The 20,055-nt window shown below is 33.8% G+C and overlaps 1 protein-coding gene and 2 long non-coding RNA genes across 5 annotated transcripts; 2 read left to right on the forward strand and 1 right to left on the reverse strand.

Moving 5' to 3' along the window:
* The first annotated feature begins 2,845 nt into the window (after nt 1-2,845).
* On the forward strand, nt 2,846-5,089 carry LOC128295146 (uncharacterized). The gene is made up of 3 exons (XR_008285468.1): nt 2,846-2,909; nt 3,958-4,045; nt 4,863-5,089. It is a non-coding gene; the product is annotated as an uncharacterized LOC128295146 (long non-coding RNA).
* A 765-nt stretch (nt 5,090-5,854) lies between these two features.
* Nucleotides 5,855-11,755, reverse strand: LOC128295382 (uncharacterized). The gene is made up of 2 exons (XR_008285853.1): nt 11,531-11,755; nt 5,855-6,226 (listed from the first exon to the last, which is right to left on the reverse strand). It is a non-coding gene; the product is annotated as an uncharacterized LOC128295382 (long non-coding RNA).
* Nucleotides 11,756-12,391: 636 nt separating this feature from the next.
* Nucleotides 12,392-18,034, forward strand: LOC108469810 (ethylene-responsive transcription factor-like protein At4g13040). Of its 3 annotated transcripts, XM_053031351.1 has the most exons (8): nt 12,392-12,947; nt 13,885-13,989; nt 14,239-14,366; nt 15,109-15,193; nt 15,963-16,143; nt 16,346-16,467; nt 16,559-16,711; nt 17,682-18,034. In XM_053031351.1, the coding sequence occupies exons 2-7, from the start codon at nt 13,947-13,949 to the stop codon at nt 16,696-16,698; spliced, it is 699 nt and encodes a 232-aa protein (XP_052887311.1). In that variant the 5' UTR covers nt 12,392-12,947; nt 13,885-13,946; the 3' UTR covers nt 16,699-16,711; nt 17,682-18,034. The 3 variants fall into 3 exon arrangements, with proteins under 3 accessions (XP_052887311.1, XP_017626354.1, XP_052887310.1); XM_017770865.2 differs by lacking the exon at nt 17,682-18,034 and having other exon boundaries at nt 12,399-12,947; nt 16,559-17,073; XM_053031350.1 differs by lacking the exons at nt 12,392-12,947; nt 17,682-18,034 and adding an exon at nt 13,023-13,413 and having other exon boundaries at nt 16,559-17,073.
* The last annotated feature ends 2,021 nt before the right edge of the window (nt 18,035-20,055 follow it).

Raw genomic sequence — 20,055 nt, forward strand, 5'->3', positions numbered from 1 at the left:
TTTGTGCGAGATATTGCACTGTTTCACTTTGTTAATTATTTTTGCTTTTGTCGATTGCTTTAAAGTCTGAATGGGGTTTTTGGTTATTGATTTTTTGGTATTAATTATGTTTAGGTTCTGATTTAAATGTCCTGGGTCATCAATGACTGTAGATATCGTTCGCACTTGCGTTTCATATCAATATAATGTAAGTTCGCTTGATAATTCGAATATAAAAATTCATGTTTGTAAGACTGCTTTGGCCGAACCTCTTTGGGTGTTTTAAGGGAGGTCATTAATCGTATATTATCTTATTAAGTGCTGATTTCAGATATAGGCTAATTTAAGGCCTAGGAGCTGTTGCAATTTTCAAAATGAAGGTGTTGGTTCTAACTTTCTAAAATAAACGTTAAATAAGTATTTTTAGTATTTAATGTGTTAATTAAGCTTGCTGAATGAGCTTGATTATATTACTAAGTAATTTAAATGTGGCCAAACCAGGTATATTTCGAACACTGACAAATAGTGTGAATGCAAAACTAATTATTATGAAATGATATAATATAACATGATTTGTTGATTATTAAATGCTGCTGGTTGTTTGTATAGCATGTGTTATTATGGAATGAAATTTTGAAAGTTCGAATTGTATGTTTGAGTGAGATGCCATGGAATGAATTAATTGAAAGTTGTTATACATGCAATGGAAAATTGCTTTTATAGCATGTTAAATTGCTTATGAAATGATTATAAAACTGATGCATGTTAGAATGTCATCGAATTGATTGTGAAGTTGAACGCTTGATAAGTGTTACCACTGAATGGAAATGAATGATATAATGAATGCGTGTAAAGCATGCCATTGAAATGTAATTGTAATGGAAACATGTACTTGTTTGTATCTTGTATGATGTAATGCATGTTCATGGGGTGATATATTGTGGATGACAGAGGAGTTCCGTAGATTAACGACGACATATTAAGTCCGCATTAATGTTGTCATTGCACTGTACTGGTAGTAATGAGGAGAATGACAATTATATTGCGTAATGATTGGTAGTATAATTGCATTGTTTATAATGGTGGTTTAACCATATCGAGCACAACTCGCAATGTTTGGAGTTTGGCAGACAAGTTCTGGCAAACTTGTGAAGTGTTGTAAATGGTTATGTAGGAATCCTTTTGGATTGTATTATGTCCATGACACACTTGAATGATAACATTTTATGCCACGTATTGTGTTGCATTAATTTATTGATTGCTATCTATATGAATAATTGAGCGTTCTTACTGTTTTTTACTTACACTGAGCTAGTTAGCTCACCCCTTAGTTTCAAACATCTTAAGTAATGGTCAAGACTAGGAACGGACCTAACATGCGACATACGGCGGACTTTAGACTAAACATTTTTTTCCTTTATATTTTATTAAGGTTTATTTGATTTTTTTACTGTAAAATTATATGGATTGTGGTTTGGGTTTTTCTTCATTTTGGGGTTTTATGCATGCATACTTATTTCTTTGATTGAATTTAAAGATGTGTTTTGAAATTGGACAATGCATGATACTTAACTTAACTAAAGTTTTTCATAAGCTAAGTTTTCCACTGCAACAAAAGTGGTTAGAATTTTGTTGGATGAAATGACGTGCAACATGTTTTTCTGAAACTTCACTATCTCTAAGAAAATGGCTTAAGAACGACTAACTTGTAAAAGGAATGTTTTTCAAATTGACACAAGAGCAAACTGTGATTTTTCTTAAAAGAGAGTAACTAAGATTATCAAAGTATAGTAGGGTCATTTAATCATGCCAGTGGCTTACGTGGTCTTCACAATTTGGCCATAACATTTAGGTCGGGTTAGGGAGATTACAATACCATTTCGAAACATGTTATCATAATGCCCCAAATGCATAAGAACATCTAAACTTTGCCATTACTATTAACCTTTTAAATACCAAACTTGGCATCAAACCATTCATCACATAACAAGTTACCATATAAACTGTTATACAAGCATAACCATACCAAAACACATCCATCCACTTATACATCCTATGTACATGCCACAAATAACCAAACTCGAAACATCAAAAGTCTACCGAATTCAAAAGACGAAAGGTGTGTGCTTCTTGTAGATCTAATCGACGTGTTTCGGACGTCCAAAATCTACAAGAAAGTATTAATATGGGTAAGTATTTAAAATACTTAGTAAGCTCATACAATATAAACAATTACTTACCTCAATTACTTATGACACATTCAATTCATTATGCAAAATAAGTATTGTAACACCCCTTACCCGTGTCCGATGTAATGGCCTAAATTCAAGGTTATCGGAACAATGGTTTCGTAATCATAGATCCAATTTAAAGAGAAATTTATTTCAATATTTTTGCTTGAAAATTGATATGATAGGAAAATCGTATGAAAATATTGATAGAAAAATTTTACCAATTTAGTGATTAGATAGAAAAAGAAATTATTGAAGAATTTGGGTAAAATAAGGTATCGGGACCTCTATCTCGTAAAACCGAGTCGAAAATAATTTTATAAATATTTATGAAATGTTATTAATGTGGTATTAAAATTTCGTTAGGAAATTTTAATGTTTGGGTAGTCAATTAAATGAAAAGGACTAAATTGTAATAGGTGTAAAAGTTGCTAGAGTAATTAAATAGCTTAAGAGTCTAATGAGAAAGGATTTAAAAGGCAATTAGACCCAAAAGTTATTTGGGCTGGACGGCAAGGGTATGAAATCAGCAGAAAAATTGATAAATTAAGGGTAAAATTAGAATATTGCAAAATTAACTAAATAAAACTAGGACTAAATAGGAAATATCTAGATTTCTCTTCATTTCTCTTCAATTCCAGCAGCTAAAAACGCCATAGGAGGGTTCTCTAAGCTGGTATTTCATAATTTTTGCACCAAGTGAGTTAATCCTTGCCTTTTTCTTCTAATTTTTGTGTTTCTAAGACTTTTACAACTAGGTCCTACTATTAAATTCATTAGTTTTTGATTTCATGGATGAAATTGAAAGTCACCATGGTTGAGTGCTGTAATTTTATGATGAAATAGAATGAAATTAAAGCTTTAATTTGTTTATGAGATGATTTTATTAGGCAATTTCAATGGAAATTGATTTTTAGGACCTAATTGTGAAAATGTTTGGAATTAAAGTCTATTTCTGAAATTTTGATTCCATATGGTTGTAAACTAGTTTAAGGTGATAGAATAGAATGTTAATTGAGAAAAATCAGCTCAATTGAGAGGCTAATTGAGTAGGGACGAAATTATCATTTATTAAAAGCTTAGGGGAAAAATGGTAATAAACAGCTTGCACTAAAACAGTTTGGTAGACTAACTTTGAAAAATCACCAAAAATTTTAGGAATCGAATTAGAAGATGAAAAAAATATGGAATTAAAGCTTATTGAGTCTAGTTTCTCATAGAAGGAATATTGTAAGCAATGGATTTGTAAATTTTGAGATATAATGAATTTTGTGAGACAAGGTCAGAATGAATTCGGGTTCCCCTGTTCTGACTTTGAAAAATTATAAAAAATTGAATAAAAATAATTAGGGACTTAAATTTATATTTCTAGAATTATGAATGAGTCTATTTTTAATAGAAACAAACGAGAACATCATTTGAATTCTTTATAAAGAGATAATTTATTTTTAGTGAAGAAGGGTCAGAACTATTAGACAACAGAACAGGGGTGACTTTGAAGAATAAACTGTACTGATTGGCTAAACCAAAAATTCTTAAAATTTTATGGTAAAAATATATATGAGTCTAGTTTTAGGAAAAATTAACGGATCTTAATTTGGAGTTCCGTAGATCAAGTTATAAATGATTTAGTGACTATGACTCAAGTAGACAGCTTTGAATGAACTATAAATAATAGTTGAATTATAGAGAATGTTGCATATGAACATGAAATGTATTAAATTGATAATTAAATTTATTTATTTAGATCCAGAAGATTCAAATACGAAGCTAGATCGAGGAAAGGAAAAAGTTCGGGATTAGTAGATTTTTACTGTTTACAAACAAGTATCAAGGTAAGTTCGTGTAACTTGAATTATATTCTTAAATGCTTGAAATGCATGTTTTTGATATGAATATGATTTGAATGTTCATTATATGGAAATTTATGAAACATTGATATATTTGATAAAATGGGAAGAAATCCCGTTTGAATGAAAGGAAAATTCGATGGATCTCTGAAAAGGAATTGACGGTAAAAAGGATCTAGCCCGAACGGGTGATCCTATCCTGATTTAGCCCTCCCGAAGAATATGTGTAAAATGGATTTAGCCCGGACGGGTAATCCGAATTAAGGTCTGAATTTAGCCTGGACTGGTAATTCAGATCCAAGCTCATTAGAGTAATTGTCGTTGCAGGGGATTTAGCCTGGACTGGTAATCCCGACAATACTCTATGAGTTTATATTGCAGGGGATTTAGCCTGGACTGGTAATCCCGCTGCAAGGTTGAGGTTCGCGGGAGTGTGCTCTCTGAAATGGATATGTGCGCACATGAATATGAATTGACGAACCCGGAAATGTACACTAAAAGTGTATCTCTGAAAATCCATCGAAAATTCCAAGAAATTCAACGGGATAAATATAGAAAAATAACAAGGAAATGGAAATCATGGTATTGACGAGCTCATCAATCATAGTATATATTATTGGTACATGGAAATTATTGTACTAACTTGAATGTTGAGTTTGTGCATATTAGGGTAATAATGCATTGAATGGATATATGGATGTTTATTGTATTGTATTGAAAATATTAGGTAAGTATAATTCTTGTTACATGAGCTTACTAAGCACAAAGTGCTTACCCCATTTCCTTTTTCCCTGTTTTATAGTGTTAAGAGCTCGGAGGTTGGATTTGGTCGGAGACACATCACACTGTCAACCTCAGGATTTCGGTATATAAAGAAACTTTATTTTGGAAATCAATGGCATGTATAAGCTAACAAAGTAAATGTTAACGTGAAATGAATGTAAAGTTAGCCATTAGTATGGTTAACAAACCTGGTTTTAGATATGTGATGACGTTATCTTATAAATATGCATGAATTTATCTTGAAAATATGTTGAATTGATTTGGTTGATGTGGATTGGTCTCGATTTAATATTACAGGGAAGGTTAGATATTTATAAAAGGGCTATATTGAATATAAAAAAAAATTTTAATTCGTAAACTCCGGTAATGCCTCGTACCCTATTCCGACAATGAATACGGGTAGAGGTATTACATCCGACGCCGGGGCAGGATACAAGGCATTACCGGACTTAATCACAATCACACATGCATAACTGGGCCATAAAATTTTGTTCAATTTAAAACATTTCATTCACATTCATATCGTCCCTTATATAAGGTTAAGAGGCCAAAAACATACATCGGGAGTGGTTCGGTACTAAATCGACAACTTTGGAAACTTAGGAAATTTTCCCATAAATCAGGGCCACACGCCCATGTGGATAGGGGCACGCCCGTGTGGGTAGGCCATGTGGTCACACACGCCCGTGTCCTTAACCCGTGTAACTCTCTGTCCATTTATGTATGAACAAATGAGGTCACACGGCTAAGGCACACGCCCGTGTGTTTAGGTTGTGTGGCAAATTAAATTCTCGAAATTAAATATAGACTTCACATGGCCTGGGCACACGCCCATGTCCCATGGTCGTGTCCCTTGCACAACCAAGACACACGATCGTGTCTCAGCACGTATGGTCAATTTCAAGACAATTTTCCAAGCCCTTTGCCACCCTCTTATGCCCACATGCATACACACTTCATATGACACCAATTCAAGCATATTCTTACTACTGAACATCCACAACTAAGACATTAACATGTCAACCACATGCCATCATTTTCATACATACAACATCAAACTTAGTCACTCAACAACATAACCACTTGGACACATTCAACTGTCACTCATCAAGCAAATATAAACCACATCATAAAACATTGACATACACATGAATAATAATAATATCAACATAAGCCATCCTTCACGGCTATATATACAAATTGGAGTATTAAATCATCATAAGCCAATACATATGGCTAAATAATATAACACATAAACAAAGTGACTTAGTCCCTATACATGCCATAAGGTTAAGAGGTTTGCATTCACTTTTACCCCACGATGATAAATTGATAGTGTGATAGCATCTCCGATGATCTCCAACCCGAGCTAGCTTAGTGACCCTATAGGACATAGGAAAATAAGGGGGTAAGCTATATAGCTTAGTAAGCCTGTATGAAAGTAATGAGCAATTTATTAACATGCTTCTACTAATTCTCACAATATGATCTCAAGGTAATACAAGCATAATTGCACTTTTTTACTTGTGTTCATGTCAAGCTGTTTTCTCGAGTCATAGTCAGTAAATTATTTATAACTGGAGCTATGGAACTCCAAATTAAGATCCACTAATTTTTCCAGAAACTAGACTCGCATATAATCTTACCATAAAATTTTCAGAATTTTTGGTTTAGCCAATAAGTACATTTTATTCTTCAAATTTACCCTTATTTTGTTGTCCGACAGTTCCAACTCCTCTTTACTAAAAATTAAGTATCTCATCATATGGGATTTGGAAGATGTTCCATTTGTTTCTCCTGAAAATAGACTCATTAAGGATTCTAAGCATATAAATTATAGCCCATAATTATTTTTGTACAATTTTTAATTATTTCCAAAGTTAAGACAGGGGAGCCCAAAATCACTCTGACCCTATCTCACAACAATTTAATTATCTCATAATATGAATTCTTTTTGCTTACACCGTTTCTTTTACGTGAAACTAGGCTCAATAAGCTTGAATTTCATATTTTATTTACCCTCTAACTCGATTTTCACAATTTTTTAGTGGATTTTCAGAGTCAGACTACTGCTGCTGTCTATGACTATTTTAGTACACATTAATTTTGTACATTCACATTTCCAAGCATGTAGCTTCACATCATTCAAATGTCCAAAAACTCTTATCTATCCATACATTCAAAACCATTTTTAATAGGCATTTACGTCGATCCTCTCCTCCTTTCGTTATTCATTGAACCACAAAATTAAAGGAATAAACACATAGTATCTCAATTCGATTTGGCTTAAAAGTTTCACACATGATCATCAATTAAATTTACCATATATTTATACCTCATGAACATAGACCCATAACCACAAGGTCATCACAAAATCATTCTCGTAAACATGACTTACTTATTTGCATCCTTACTAAAGGTGCATCTTAAACCGAGTCATTTCTCATGAGTTTTACGTACATACCTGTACTACATTATGACATAATCATTCCTTATCACAACTTTGATATCATATTTGAATTACTCGTTGAACCACTTGGAATACTGAAGGGCGTTCGGAATCATCATGCACCAAATAGAGTGCCAAAGTCATGTCCCAGACATGGTCTTACATGGATCCACATATCGGTGGCATATCCTGGATATGGTCTTATAAGAAATGTCATGTCAGTGCCGATGTCATGTCCCAGACATGGTCTTACAGTAGTACACATATCAGCGCGGATGCCATGTTCCAGACATGGTCTTACACTAGCTCACATATCTATGCCAATGCCATGTCCCAGACAAGGTCTTACACTGGCTCAAATATCAGCACCGATGCCATGACCCAAACATGGTCTTACATTGGCTCACATATCAACGCCAATGCCATGTCCTAGACATGGTCTTACACTGGCTCACATATCCATGCCGATGCCATGTCCCAGGCATGGTCTTACACTAGCTCACATATCAACGCCGATGCCACGTCCCAGATATGGTCTTACACGAGACCTTATCTCGAAACTTTTTCAAATATCATCGAGTCATCGTGAATCCATTTCATAAAGACAAATACGTATACATATACATTTCGTGCAATATTCAAACATTAGACTTATAATAATAACAACATGTTGCATTATTTTCATACAAACTTATCTTGATACCAAAAATAGTGAAAAGGACCTAACTGTCAAATGTGCGTTTTTCCCTGTTCTTGGTCCAAACCTCGTTTTCATTGATCTAAAACATCACATTTAACTTATTTATTAGTCAAATTATTCAATGTGTTCCAAAAATCACATTATGGTACGTTTATATTTTTGCCCCTAAACTTTGTCATATTTACACTTTTGCCCCTAGGCTCGTAAAATGATTTTTATTCAATTTCCTTACTCTTTAAGCCTAGCCGAATCATTTTCATAACTATAGCAGCCGATAATTTCCACTAAATCACACTTTTATGACAAATTTTATAACTTTTACAAATACGCCCTTTTATGCATTTTCATCGAAAATCACTTAGTAAAAGTCGTTTCTCTAACATCAAACGTACATATTCCTCCATTAAACATAAAAATACACACATGTCACACATGGGTAAATTTTTAAACATGAACCCTAACTCAAAATAAGGCTAGAAATAAGTAGATCATGCTTCAAAGATCTCAAAAATGTGAAAATCATTAAAAACAGAGCAAGAACAGACTTACTATCGAGCTTGGAAAGCTTGAAAAAATCCTTAGCCATGGATTTCATGCAAATTTCAGCCAAAGGTTGAAGATGAGCATAAATTTCGCTTTTATTTTCCCTTTTTATTATTTTAATTACCAAATGACCAAAATGCCCCTAACTTAAAAATATTCTATTTCACCCATTTCATGTCCATTTTTGTCCAAAAAATTAACCAATGGTTTAATTACCATATAAGGACATCCAATTTAAAATTTAATAACAATTGGACACCTCTAGCATGTAGAACTCAACTTTTGCACTTTTTACGATTTAGTCCTTTTGACTAAATTGAGTGCCCAAACGTCAAAATTGTCAAACGAAATTTTCACAAAATCATTTCATGAAATCGTAGACCATAAAAATATAATAAAAATAAATTTTATTACGTTGTATTTGTGGTCTTGAAACTATTGTTCCGACTAGACCCTAAATCGGGATGTTACAAGTATCCCTATCAAGATACAATGCAACAACTTCAGATACATAGGCTTTGAGCTCTAACCATAAATATAACCTTAATTTTTCATATTTCTATCATAATCAAACTCATACCTTATACCCAAATCATATACATTACTTTGCCAACATCTAACAACATATCATCACATTTTCACTCACAATGTTACCCAATGAAAATTCGTAAAAGAACTTCATACACAAATGAAAGTAATAGTGTTTGGTTACTCGTTTGGGTTAAACCTACACGAATCGAATAATAGTGCTTGGTTACCCGTTTGGATTAAACTTACACGAATCAGATAATAGTGTCTGGTCAACTGTTAAGGTTGAACCTACAGAATCAAATAATAGTGCCTAGTCACCCGTTAGGGTTGAACCCACACGAATCGAATAATAGTGCTTGGTCACCCGTTAGAGTTGAACATAAATGAATCGAATAATAATGCCTGGTCACCCGTCAGGGTTGAACCTACACAACATGTAGCTTGGCCAAGGCTTAATAAACTTGTATTCTCGAGTCTACAACACATGCTAGAGCTTAGAACCTACAGGCAATAACATGTAACCTTGTATACGAGACTTTTACTCATTTCATCAGGGTTTAATCTCACATTATACCATTTTATAACAATTCATTTCAATCTAATTCAGTTCTCAATTTATGTACTAATTCATAGCCAATTCAAGATATCAAAAAAAACATTAATAAACATACAAATAAAACTTAACAACAATTTAAATATATTTATAATGTATGAACTTACCAGAGGCTAACAATAAAAGCAAAAGTGTCAGGGACTAGTCTATAATTTCCTTCTTTCTCAATTATCAATCGTCTTGTTCAAATCTTGATATATAATATAAATTTATTTCCATTTAATCAATCAAATATTATATAACAACCTATTACAAATATATATAAGATTAATTTAATCTTTCAATTATTTCCTCAAGTTTTACATTTTATTCAATTTAGTCCTTAAAATCAAACTTATCATAAATTCCAAATTTGGACTCCAAATTTTAAACCAACTTCAAATATATCCAATTACAGCCTCATATTATAAAAAATTACATGTCAATTTCAAAATATTAACAATTTAGTCCTTATGTTCAAAACTAACAAAAATTACATTATAAAATAATCCTATTTTCCATCAAAGCTTCAAACTCTACCATAAATATTCAAAAGCTTTAATTAATATAAACTCAAGATGCAAAGCCCTTATGTCTCATCGTAAAGCATCCATCTCACTTTGCCACTATTTTGTATGCACGTTAGTACCTTCTTCCCGCATGGCTGCGTTATCATGAAAATCGGAGTTGTCGGATTGAACCTTTCTTCTGAGCTCTTCATAATTTTAAGAGCTCCTGATGAAATGTTTTTTGTTGCTCAAACCTCACGTTTTGTATGGCCATTTGTTCCTTCATCAATTTCATTTGCTCTTGAAGAGCAAAAAACTACTACAACGATGCTTCTTGATTAGAAAAGAACGACAACTCTTAGCTAGAAGGAAATTTTAGGTCAAAAGAGTTTGAGGCCCCTACAAGGGCCACGTTACCCAAATTTTTCGGTTGTTCAACAAACTAGCTGGCAAACAAATTAGCCTCAGTGGGTTGGCCACCTGTACCTGAAGCTCCAGCTTGTCTTGATGAAAAGTTGATGGGGAAATTTTCATCTAGGCGAGCCATTCTGATTTTTACAAATTAAAAGAAAATCTATCGATCAGAAGTCTATCCATGCTCACTACACCAAATTATTGAGTGTTCTGACGTGTCCTCTCGATGAGGGGAATCGAGTATTTATAAGACACAATTTCTATTCATTGAAATGACCTCCTAGGTAGGCTCCATGCATGCCAACATTTATACTATTCTACACTTAACACTTGTTCCTCGAACTACCCACTTGATTTCGCATCCTCTGCTTACGAACACCTAGGAACATGTGAGCGCTCTCCCCGCGAGCCCCTAATGTCTCTACCTTGTGGGGCTCAAGTTCTTTTGCATCTACTCAGGTTGTGGGTTGATGGTTTGAGGTTATATTCAAGTTTTGGGTTGAAAACAGAAAATACCATAACAAGTGTGCATTCAGTCTATTTGGTTATTTCATGGCAATAATTGAATAAATCAAAATTTTTGTTGTAACCAAATTAACCAAACTGAAGTTATGTGCAAAACCGAAATAATCGAATCAGTCGTTTCGGTACGGTTTATTTTTTTTAATTAACATAGTTTCTTTTCCCACTTGTACTTGCAGATTCGAGCTATGGGGTTCACTAGAATAAGTAATTCACGTTGAAGTTAAGGGAAACAAAGTGGAAACGATGGTAGAAAAAAAGAGAGCACTAAGCATAAAAGTCAATGAGCTAAGACGCAACTAAGCTAAAACCGACAAAAACATTCTCTCTCTTTGTCGACAACCATAAAAATTTGCAGCAGAGAAAGTATTTAGAGAAATAAAAGAAATAATACATAAAAAAAGAAAATAAAGTTAAACTATCCTACCGTGCAATGAGATGAATGAATCTGCCAACGATGATGGTGACTGGTGCACGTGTGTGAGACGTTAAGCTCGAGCGTCGACCGTCGAGCAGAGGAGAGTTGAAAAGGGACGTCGACCGTCGGTCTGCTGACTTGAAGAGGGGCTGGTGGTGGCGATTTTTTTTTTTTTCAGATATGGGACAAGAGGAAGAGGAGAAATGAAAAGAAATGAAAATGCCGAACCTCGTTTTGTTTAGTTTTAGATATTTATTTTTTAAAAAATAAATTAATTATGTAAATAATATAATTAAAATTAAAATTAAAATTAAATCGGGTTTGGGTTTTAGTTTATATTTATTTTTGGGCTAGATTTATATTTGGGTTGAGTTGGGATTGATTTTTTATTTTTGGGTTGTGCTCGGTTGTTTGGGTATAAATATAATTATAAATTTATGTTTTAATGTTTTAAAAATTGGTTTATTTGATTATCTTGGTTTAGATTTTTAAAACCGAAATTGAATTGAATTAACCATGTAATTAATTAATTAAAACTGATTAAATAAAAATAATTAATTTAATTTAATTATTTTGGTTATTTCAATTAAACAGAAATAATTTTCATCTCAAATTAAATTAAAGTAGAACATTAAATTTACTACTTACACACATATTTAATAATAGAATTTAATCAATTATATTAAAATTCATTTAATAATAACTATTAAAATTCTAATCTATATCAAATTTCTTATGCTAATAAACATATACTTTATAATAATAAAAGAAAGTGAAAAAAATCTATTTTTAAAAAAATATATAATTCTAAAGTAAAAAGGATAAAACCGAAGAGATTAAATTAGAGGGGGTTAATATTGGAACCATAGCAGACTAATGACTAAAACTCTTCAAAAGGTACACCCAATACAGAGGATACGTAGGCCTCCACATATTCAAACCCCCTCCTCTCTCTCTCTCTCCCCCCAAGACTTGGCCTTGCTTTGATTTGTTTTGTTTTATTGTTGTTGATTGATTTTCAGCATTCAACAGCAGGCAGCTTCACCACCCTTTCATAGAAAACAAAATGAGCTTTCACCTCACAAACTAAAATAAATAAATAAAATTAAAAAAAAAAAAAAGAAACAAACAAAAGGTGGTAGTGGTAGATGCATGAGCCACCACCACACCAACACAAACTTGTTGAAAACTCTCATCTTTCTTATTTCTCCCTTCCGTTCTTTCCTCACTCTTTCTCTTATTTCACCACCATCTCCTTTCCTTGATCCTTCTCATAACACCTAAGGATCCTGAGTTTTTTTTTTAACCTTTCTTTTTGTTCTTTTATCAGATTTTAGGTTCAACCTTAATAAAATTGTCTTTCTCTCTCTGTTTTCCTCGGTTTCTGCGCTGTCCCGACTACCACCTTTTCTTTCTCCTTTCTCAGGTACCAAATAAATGACTTTTTGTTCTGGGGTTTTATCTTCTTCCTTGTAATGGGTGGGTTTTCTGCGTTTCCTGGCTATGGGGTTGTCGCCATTTTTGGCTTGATGACCGTAAAGGCTTTAGCTTTTTGGCTTTTTCCGTTTTCCTCTTTGAATTTTTGTGTTTTGGATTTTGGGTTTTGTGTTTTGTCTTGTATTTTTCACTGCCTATGCTTCCATGAAAGGTGTTAGGTTGGTGGGGTTGACTTGTTTTTCCACGGAGTGATAATTGGGTTTTCTATCAGCCAGACTTACTGGACAGCTTTGTTAGTTTCACATGATGAAAGTTTTGGCTTTTACTTTATGCAAATTATGATGAATTCATCGCTTTTCTTCACCTAAAAAAAAAAAATTATGGCTGACTTCATGTCACATTGCCCCCTTATCCGGAGCTTAGCTAGCTTTTAGAAGTGAAAACCACGTTTCATGGTATTTTCATTGGTTTGTTCATATTAATTTTCAATTCCATCTATGATTGATTTCTGTTTAACCAGCATCAAATCTGTTGTCTGTTTTCAGAAATCTAATCCGTGCAAGCTATTTAGCCCTTGAATCCCTTATTATCTTGTAGCATTATTGAAATCAAACGTACTTGGTGATGAGAAACCAGCTGTTTCTATTTCAGCCAACCAAATTCCGTACCAAGTACTTTTGGTTGACTGTAATAAATGATAGCAAAAGTTTATTAACATCTGGGAAATTTCTTTGTTCTTTGTCTAAGTTTAATTGATTAGGTGCATCAGATTACTTGCATTGACTCAGTTTTGATGGCTTTTGTATTTTTTTTTACACATTTTTCTTCTTTTGCTATATGATCACCACGGATCATATCAGGTTTACTGTTCGTCATTTTGTGATTGTTTAATCTACCTATAACTCGTCCATCTTTGGTAATCTTAGGAGCATAGATAAAGGGATAAATGCAAAGCTAAACCATTGGTCACTGATTGAAGCATTGCCAAATGGTGAGCTTACGCAGACGCAAGCTCCTGGGACTCTGCTCTGGTAAACTTTAGTTGACATGTAGTTTTTATATTGCATAATTAGCTGCTTCTATTGGTATCTATGAAGAGGAACATTTACTAAATTACTATGTATGTGAAGTGTGCCCTTCCCTTCATTTCTTTGCCCTTGTGTTACTTAAAGTGAGTCTGTCTAAGTAAACTATGAATTACTTGTATAGTGAATGTAATCAAACAAGTTCTAGATTATGCCTGAATAATTTCATTCACCAAATCTGGTGACTTTTTGCAGGGACGAGTTCCTTTTTTACTCCACTTTCTAGATTTTTCGATAATGGTAATGCCCCTGGAAATTCAAGTCAGAGTGCAAAATTGGTCACTGTGCATCCAATGCCCTCAGATCCCATCCACATGAATGGGGTAAGAATGCATTATTAATCAGTTGATTAGATGTAGTTTTGACGGTTTAACTGTTTTCTCTTTGTTGGGTTGATACGACTTCATTTTCCATTATTTTTCTTTTATCATTTATAAACTTAGCAGCTCGCGGAGACTCTTTTTATCTTTTTTTTTCCCTTGAGCTAGGGATGCTTACCTTAATAATGCCTCTCTAGTTTTGTCTTGTAACTTAGCTTGGTCTGTAGTTGTATATTTGCTGGTGTGTTTTCTCATACATAATAATTCTAGGAGTAAATCATTTCATTTCATTCCTCTTTGTCCACAATAAGGGGGAAGAGGACCATTTGTCATTGTTGAAGACTTTCTATTCCCTTATGACAGATTATCTTTTTTTTTTAGTATGTTATGAAGTATTGGTAATATGAAATTGTGAAAATACAATAGAATGTGCTGGTTGATGATTACTGACAGAGATTACATTTTCTACCTTAAACATTGTTTTGCTATCTATATTTGTGTGGTAGCTACTCACGAACTACTCTTGTGATTAGCATGTTTGTGGTTGGTGTAGTTGTTATGGTTATATAAATAGTGATGGCAAGTGTGGTTATGTTATATAAGAAGGAAGTGAAAGGTGGATCTTTAGAAAAAGTTAAATGCTCTGCTTGTTTTGACTCCAGAATCATATCAGCATGTACTACTACTACCATCTCTCTCTTGTTTTACTAATTAACTGTTACATGTAACTTTTGATGTTTCTCAGAAAAGCATTCCTAAGGTTGCTTCTGGATCACCGAATGTCTCCGGCTCCGGCTCATCAAAAGAGCATCATAATCAACCTTTTCCTGGTTTGTTTCCCTGGAATCACATGTTCTATATATTTGTTGCTATTGTTAAGGCTGGAAAAGTTTTACTTTTCCAAGTCTTGCTTACTGTTGGTCTTTCCTTCCACTCTTAACATTTTTTTCACCCTCTATCTTTGCACCTAAGCATTTACTAATGAATGGGTTTTATGTCTTGATTGCTTACCTTGCCTCCATATTCAGCTTTAATGGCTTGAAAGAACTGCATTCAATTTTTCTTATTTTTCAAAATTTAAATGGTTAGAAAGACATGCATCCATGCTACATTTTGTGATGGTTTGTGATGGTAAAGCTGCATGGATTAATATGATATGGTTTATATTCTGCAGAATATGCTAAAACGTTACAAAGCTTACGTCTTTTCCCTTGCTCTCCACTCACTTGCATACTGTTCTTGTTAAAAGTAAAAATGATTTTGGTTCGTGTATCTAATTTTCAAGGCTAGCATTGCATAGTTTGCTCATCAAAGTTTCATGTATTTGACATCTTTAGTTTGTGTTTGTTGTTACGGGGAAGCTACTGTCCAGAGAATCAACATTGTGAAATGATGTTATGAAAATGATTTGATCCACAGTTGGTTAATGTTCGAAATAGGATGGTTTTATACCATGCATATTAGAATCCTCTTGTGTGACTTTTGGATTTTTTTATCTCATTTTGGGGCTATGTCATTACCATTAAAATCCAATACAGGGAGCCATTTACATTTCTACATTTTAACTGATGCCCAAGCACAATGTTATTATCTGTGTAGGGCAACCGATCAAACGCAGGAAGCGACACAGGAGGAAGCATGTTCAAAACCAAGAACAATGTCTAATGAGGGGTGTATACTTCAAAAATATGAAATGGCAGGCTGCAATAAAAGTTGACAAGAAACAAATTCACTTGGGAACAGTTGGTTCACAAGAAGAAGCTGCCCATTTATATGACAGGTAAAATATCGACTTTTATCTTTGCTTATAATGATTGCCTACTACAATTTTGTCCCTAAACTTCGATTGCTATTTGTTGCTCCGTAGATAGGCTAATGCTGGTTTCTACGGCTTCTCAATGTAATAAAGATGGTTTCTTAGTATTGATTTATTTTCTTTGATTGATACACTAACGGATTTTGAAACACGTTTCTATCTATAGAGCGGCATTCATGTGTGGAAGGGAGCCGAACTTTGAACTCTCAGAGGAAGAGAAGCAAGAGCTTAGGAAATTCAAGTGGGAAGAGTTTTTGGCATATACTCGGCGATCAATTACAAATAAAAGTAACCCTTTTGTTTATGAATTTTCTATGATCTCCAGAGCTGCTGTTGTTCAAATATTCATTGGGGTTTATTTGTAACGATTGGATTACAGAATACAAGCGAAGGCTCGGGAAGGTGGAACCACAGAAGAGATCTGAACCTGCAATGGAGAACAGCGAGTGGGACAACAAACAAGGAGTGAATAGCTTCTCAGCTTCAGAAGAGTTCGGGCCAGACTCGTCAGCCTCATAAATGATTCGAGAGTGTTAGTGAGGCTAAACCAATAGCTTTAGCAGTTAAATTTAGAGTTGCAGGGTCTCTCCATTTTTGGGTATTTTTCTGGTATAAAATTGGTTGCACCATTATATCGCCCTCACGAAATCACCATTGTTGCTGTCCCCCATGTATCTGCAAATTGCAGAAATCGGGGGAAAAAACATGTTTACTAGGAAGCATCAAAAATCTTTTATTAGTCGTAGTTATGCCAATTTCCATCTTTTATCTCTATGTTTCCATTAGCTAGACCTGGTAATATGAAGGCATGTATGTAGCATATATTCAACAAAACTCAAAATGAACTGGAAAACCCGAAATAATTAAATAAAGTATGTATCAATTCAATTGAAATTTTCTTAATACAAAGATATTAATATATGAATGTATTATTTTCATTTCGAAAATGAAACCAACTCCTTTATTGAATATACTCACTGAAAACATACTGAATGGAAATAATTGTCTTGAGTTGTTATAAATTTTAAAAAGTTCTTATAATAAGTGTCTATCGGTTACTCAAATTGAGGCTAGAAAACGCTGGGTGAGATAGCTCGTTATTATATGTTGCCAAGCATAATACTCTGTATAAGCAACTGAAGAGTTGTAAGACTGTTAAAACAATTCTAGATAAGCTAGGAGACATGTTAGGAAAGGAAGTGAAGGAAAAGCGCACTAAGAAAGGTAAGGGAAAGCGCACTAAGAAAGGTAAGGCTAAGGTCTCTAGGCCACAACAAGTGAAAAGGAAGAGAATTAGAAAACCTAAAGACTTATCTAAGTCTAAACTTTTTTGCAGTAAGAAATGACACTTTAAGACAAACTATAAAAAGTGGAAAGAATATCTAGCTACCAAAAGCAAAGATATGGAACTCTTGATAATAGAAGCTTGTTTAGTGAAAGATTCAATAGGCCACTGAGTCATTAATTTGAGAGCCACTAATCATGTTTGTGATTCTCTACAGGGGGTTCGAGGAGATGAAAAACGTTAAAGAGAAGAGCTTAGCGTTGCAGACTAGGAACGAGACAAGTGTGGTAGCTGATGCAGTGGGAGATGTATATATTTATTTTGATAATTTTAGAAAGATTACTAAGTTTCTAAAGAAACTTAATTTTCGTTGCATGTTTATATAAAAAACGGCTTAACTGTGACTTTTAATGATGAAATTGCAATGTTTAGAAATTGCAATCTTATTTGTAATAGAAGGATGTTAAGTACTTTCTATTTTGTCAAACAAAAGATGTAAACACGTCTTGAAACTGAAATATCAAATACGAGACTTAAAACTTCTCACTTTAATAAAGCATACCTTTGGCATTTTGAGGCTCGATCATTTTAACTGAGAAAGAATCACTAGACTTGTGAAAGACGACATCTTAAGTTCACTTAAAAAGTTGATATTCCACATTGTGAATCTTACTTGGAAGGTAATATGACTAAACGATCTTTTAATACAAAAGGAATGGGAGTCAAAAAACCCTTAGAACTTGTGCACACTGACGTATGTGGCCCCATTAGCATTAGTGCAAGAAGTGTATTATGTAACTTTTATTGATGACTATTCCAGATATGGGTATGTAAACTTGATGTACCGCAATAGTGAAACCTTTGATAAATCTAAAGAGTTTCGTGCAAAAGTGGAGAAACAACTAGTTTTACCCATAAAGGCACTTCGGTCTGATCGAGGTGGGGAATATTTATCTGATGAGTTCTTAGGGTACCTTATAGAGAATGAGATTCTATCCAGTTAACCATGTCAGACACTCAACAATAGAATGTCGTGGTAGAGAGAAGGAATCAAATGTTGTTATACATGGTACGTTCAATAAAGTTATTTGAAACTGTCAATCTCTTTCTAGGATATGCAATACAAATGACTTGCTGTATTCTGAATGATGTGCCAACTAAGGCAACATTGAAAACTCCATATGAATTGTGGCATGACAGGAAGCAAATTCTAAAACATTTAAGGATTTAGGGATGCCTAGCCTACATATTGGATAAAGATGTGAGAAAGTTGGATTCACTGACAGAATTGTACATGTTTATAGGATACCCGAAGGGAACAAAGGTGGTTTATTTTATAACCCTGAAAGAGCAAACTGTCACAGTGTCAACTCATGCTACTTTCGTTGAAGAAAGTTATATGAATGACTTAAAACCTCAGAGTAAAGAGGTACTCAAGGAGCTTTCAAGAAATATTCAAAACCCTATGGAAACGGTTTCAAAACCAACTCCTAATAGTAGACATGCAAACAGTCAGCAGCATAAGGAGCTTTGTCAAAGTGGGAGGGTCTCTCGTATGCCTGAGTTTTTCCAATCTGGCGAAAGTGTTCTTAACATTGAGTATGCTGAACAGGAAGATGATGACTCACTTACATATGACGAAGCGATGCAGAGTGTTGGTTACAAGCTTTGGGAAATAACTATAAAATTTGATATGCACTCCATGTATTCCAACTCAGTGTGGGAACTTGTAGATTTACCGAAAAGGATAAAACCCATAGGGTGTAAGTGGATCTACAAGAGGAAAAGAAATGCAGATGGAAAAGTGGAAACTTATAAGGTCAGAATTGTAGCAAAAGGTTATACTCATAAAAAAAGGTATTGATTACGAAGAAACCTTCTCTCTAATTGTCATTCTCAAGTCAATCCGTATATTACTATCCATTACAGCAGCTCTCCATTACTAGATCTAGCAAATGGATTTCAAGACAACCTTTTTGAATGATTATCTTGAAGAAAGCATTTACATGATGCAACCCACTGGATATATAGCTAAAAGAAACGAGTATAAAGTTTGCAAACTGCTTAGGTCCATATATGGACTTAAGCAAGACTTTTGGATTTGAGCAAAACGTAGATGAACCTTATGTTTATAAATGTAACACCCCGTACCCGAGTCCGCTGCCGGAGTCGGACACGAGGGGTTAACGGCTTAAACCATTCACTTTCACAGTCCATTTTAAATTTTTTTTTCCAGGCAGTTGGCTAACTGCGTCACTGTTGCTTTAAAAATCATATCTTGAGTTCTAAAACTCGAAAACCAGCTACTATAATATATATCTAAATGCCATGTAGCTACTTAGTTGATTATCAATTATCACTTAATTCACATATTAACACATAACATCTCACATTAGCAATTCATTTGTATTATTCGAATACAAGCTCAACATGCAACCTCATCCCTTTAGTTTTCCATTCAATAATCGAACACAAAGATCACATGTCTAACTCACTATCCAATCTTGATTTCTAACACAAATACTCTCCCTTAACCGAATGTCCATAACCACTTTACAAAACATTTTCACTTCGAACTAAAATAATACCTT

Source organism: Gossypium arboreum, chromosome 7 (assembly GCF_025698485.1).
Source record: "Gossypium arboreum isolate Shixiya-1 chromosome 7, ASM2569848v2, whole genome shotgun sequence".
In the NCBI taxonomy this organism is placed as follows: Eukaryota; Viridiplantae; Streptophyta; class Magnoliopsida; order Malvales; family Malvaceae; genus Gossypium; species Gossypium arboreum.

Coding starts and splice junctions, on each gene's coding strand:
- LOC108469810 (XM_053031351.1), top strand. CDS start 13,947: ATGGTGAGCTTACGCAGACGCAAGCTCCTGGGACTCTGCTCTG. Junction 14,367..15,108: donor ATCCCATCCACATGAATGGG/GTAAGAATGCAT, acceptor GATGTTTCTCAG/AAAAGCATTCCTAAGGTTGC. Junction 16,468..16,558: donor GCGATCAATTACAAATAAAA/GTAACCCTTTTG, acceptor ATTGGATTACAG/AATACAAGCGAAGGCTCGGG.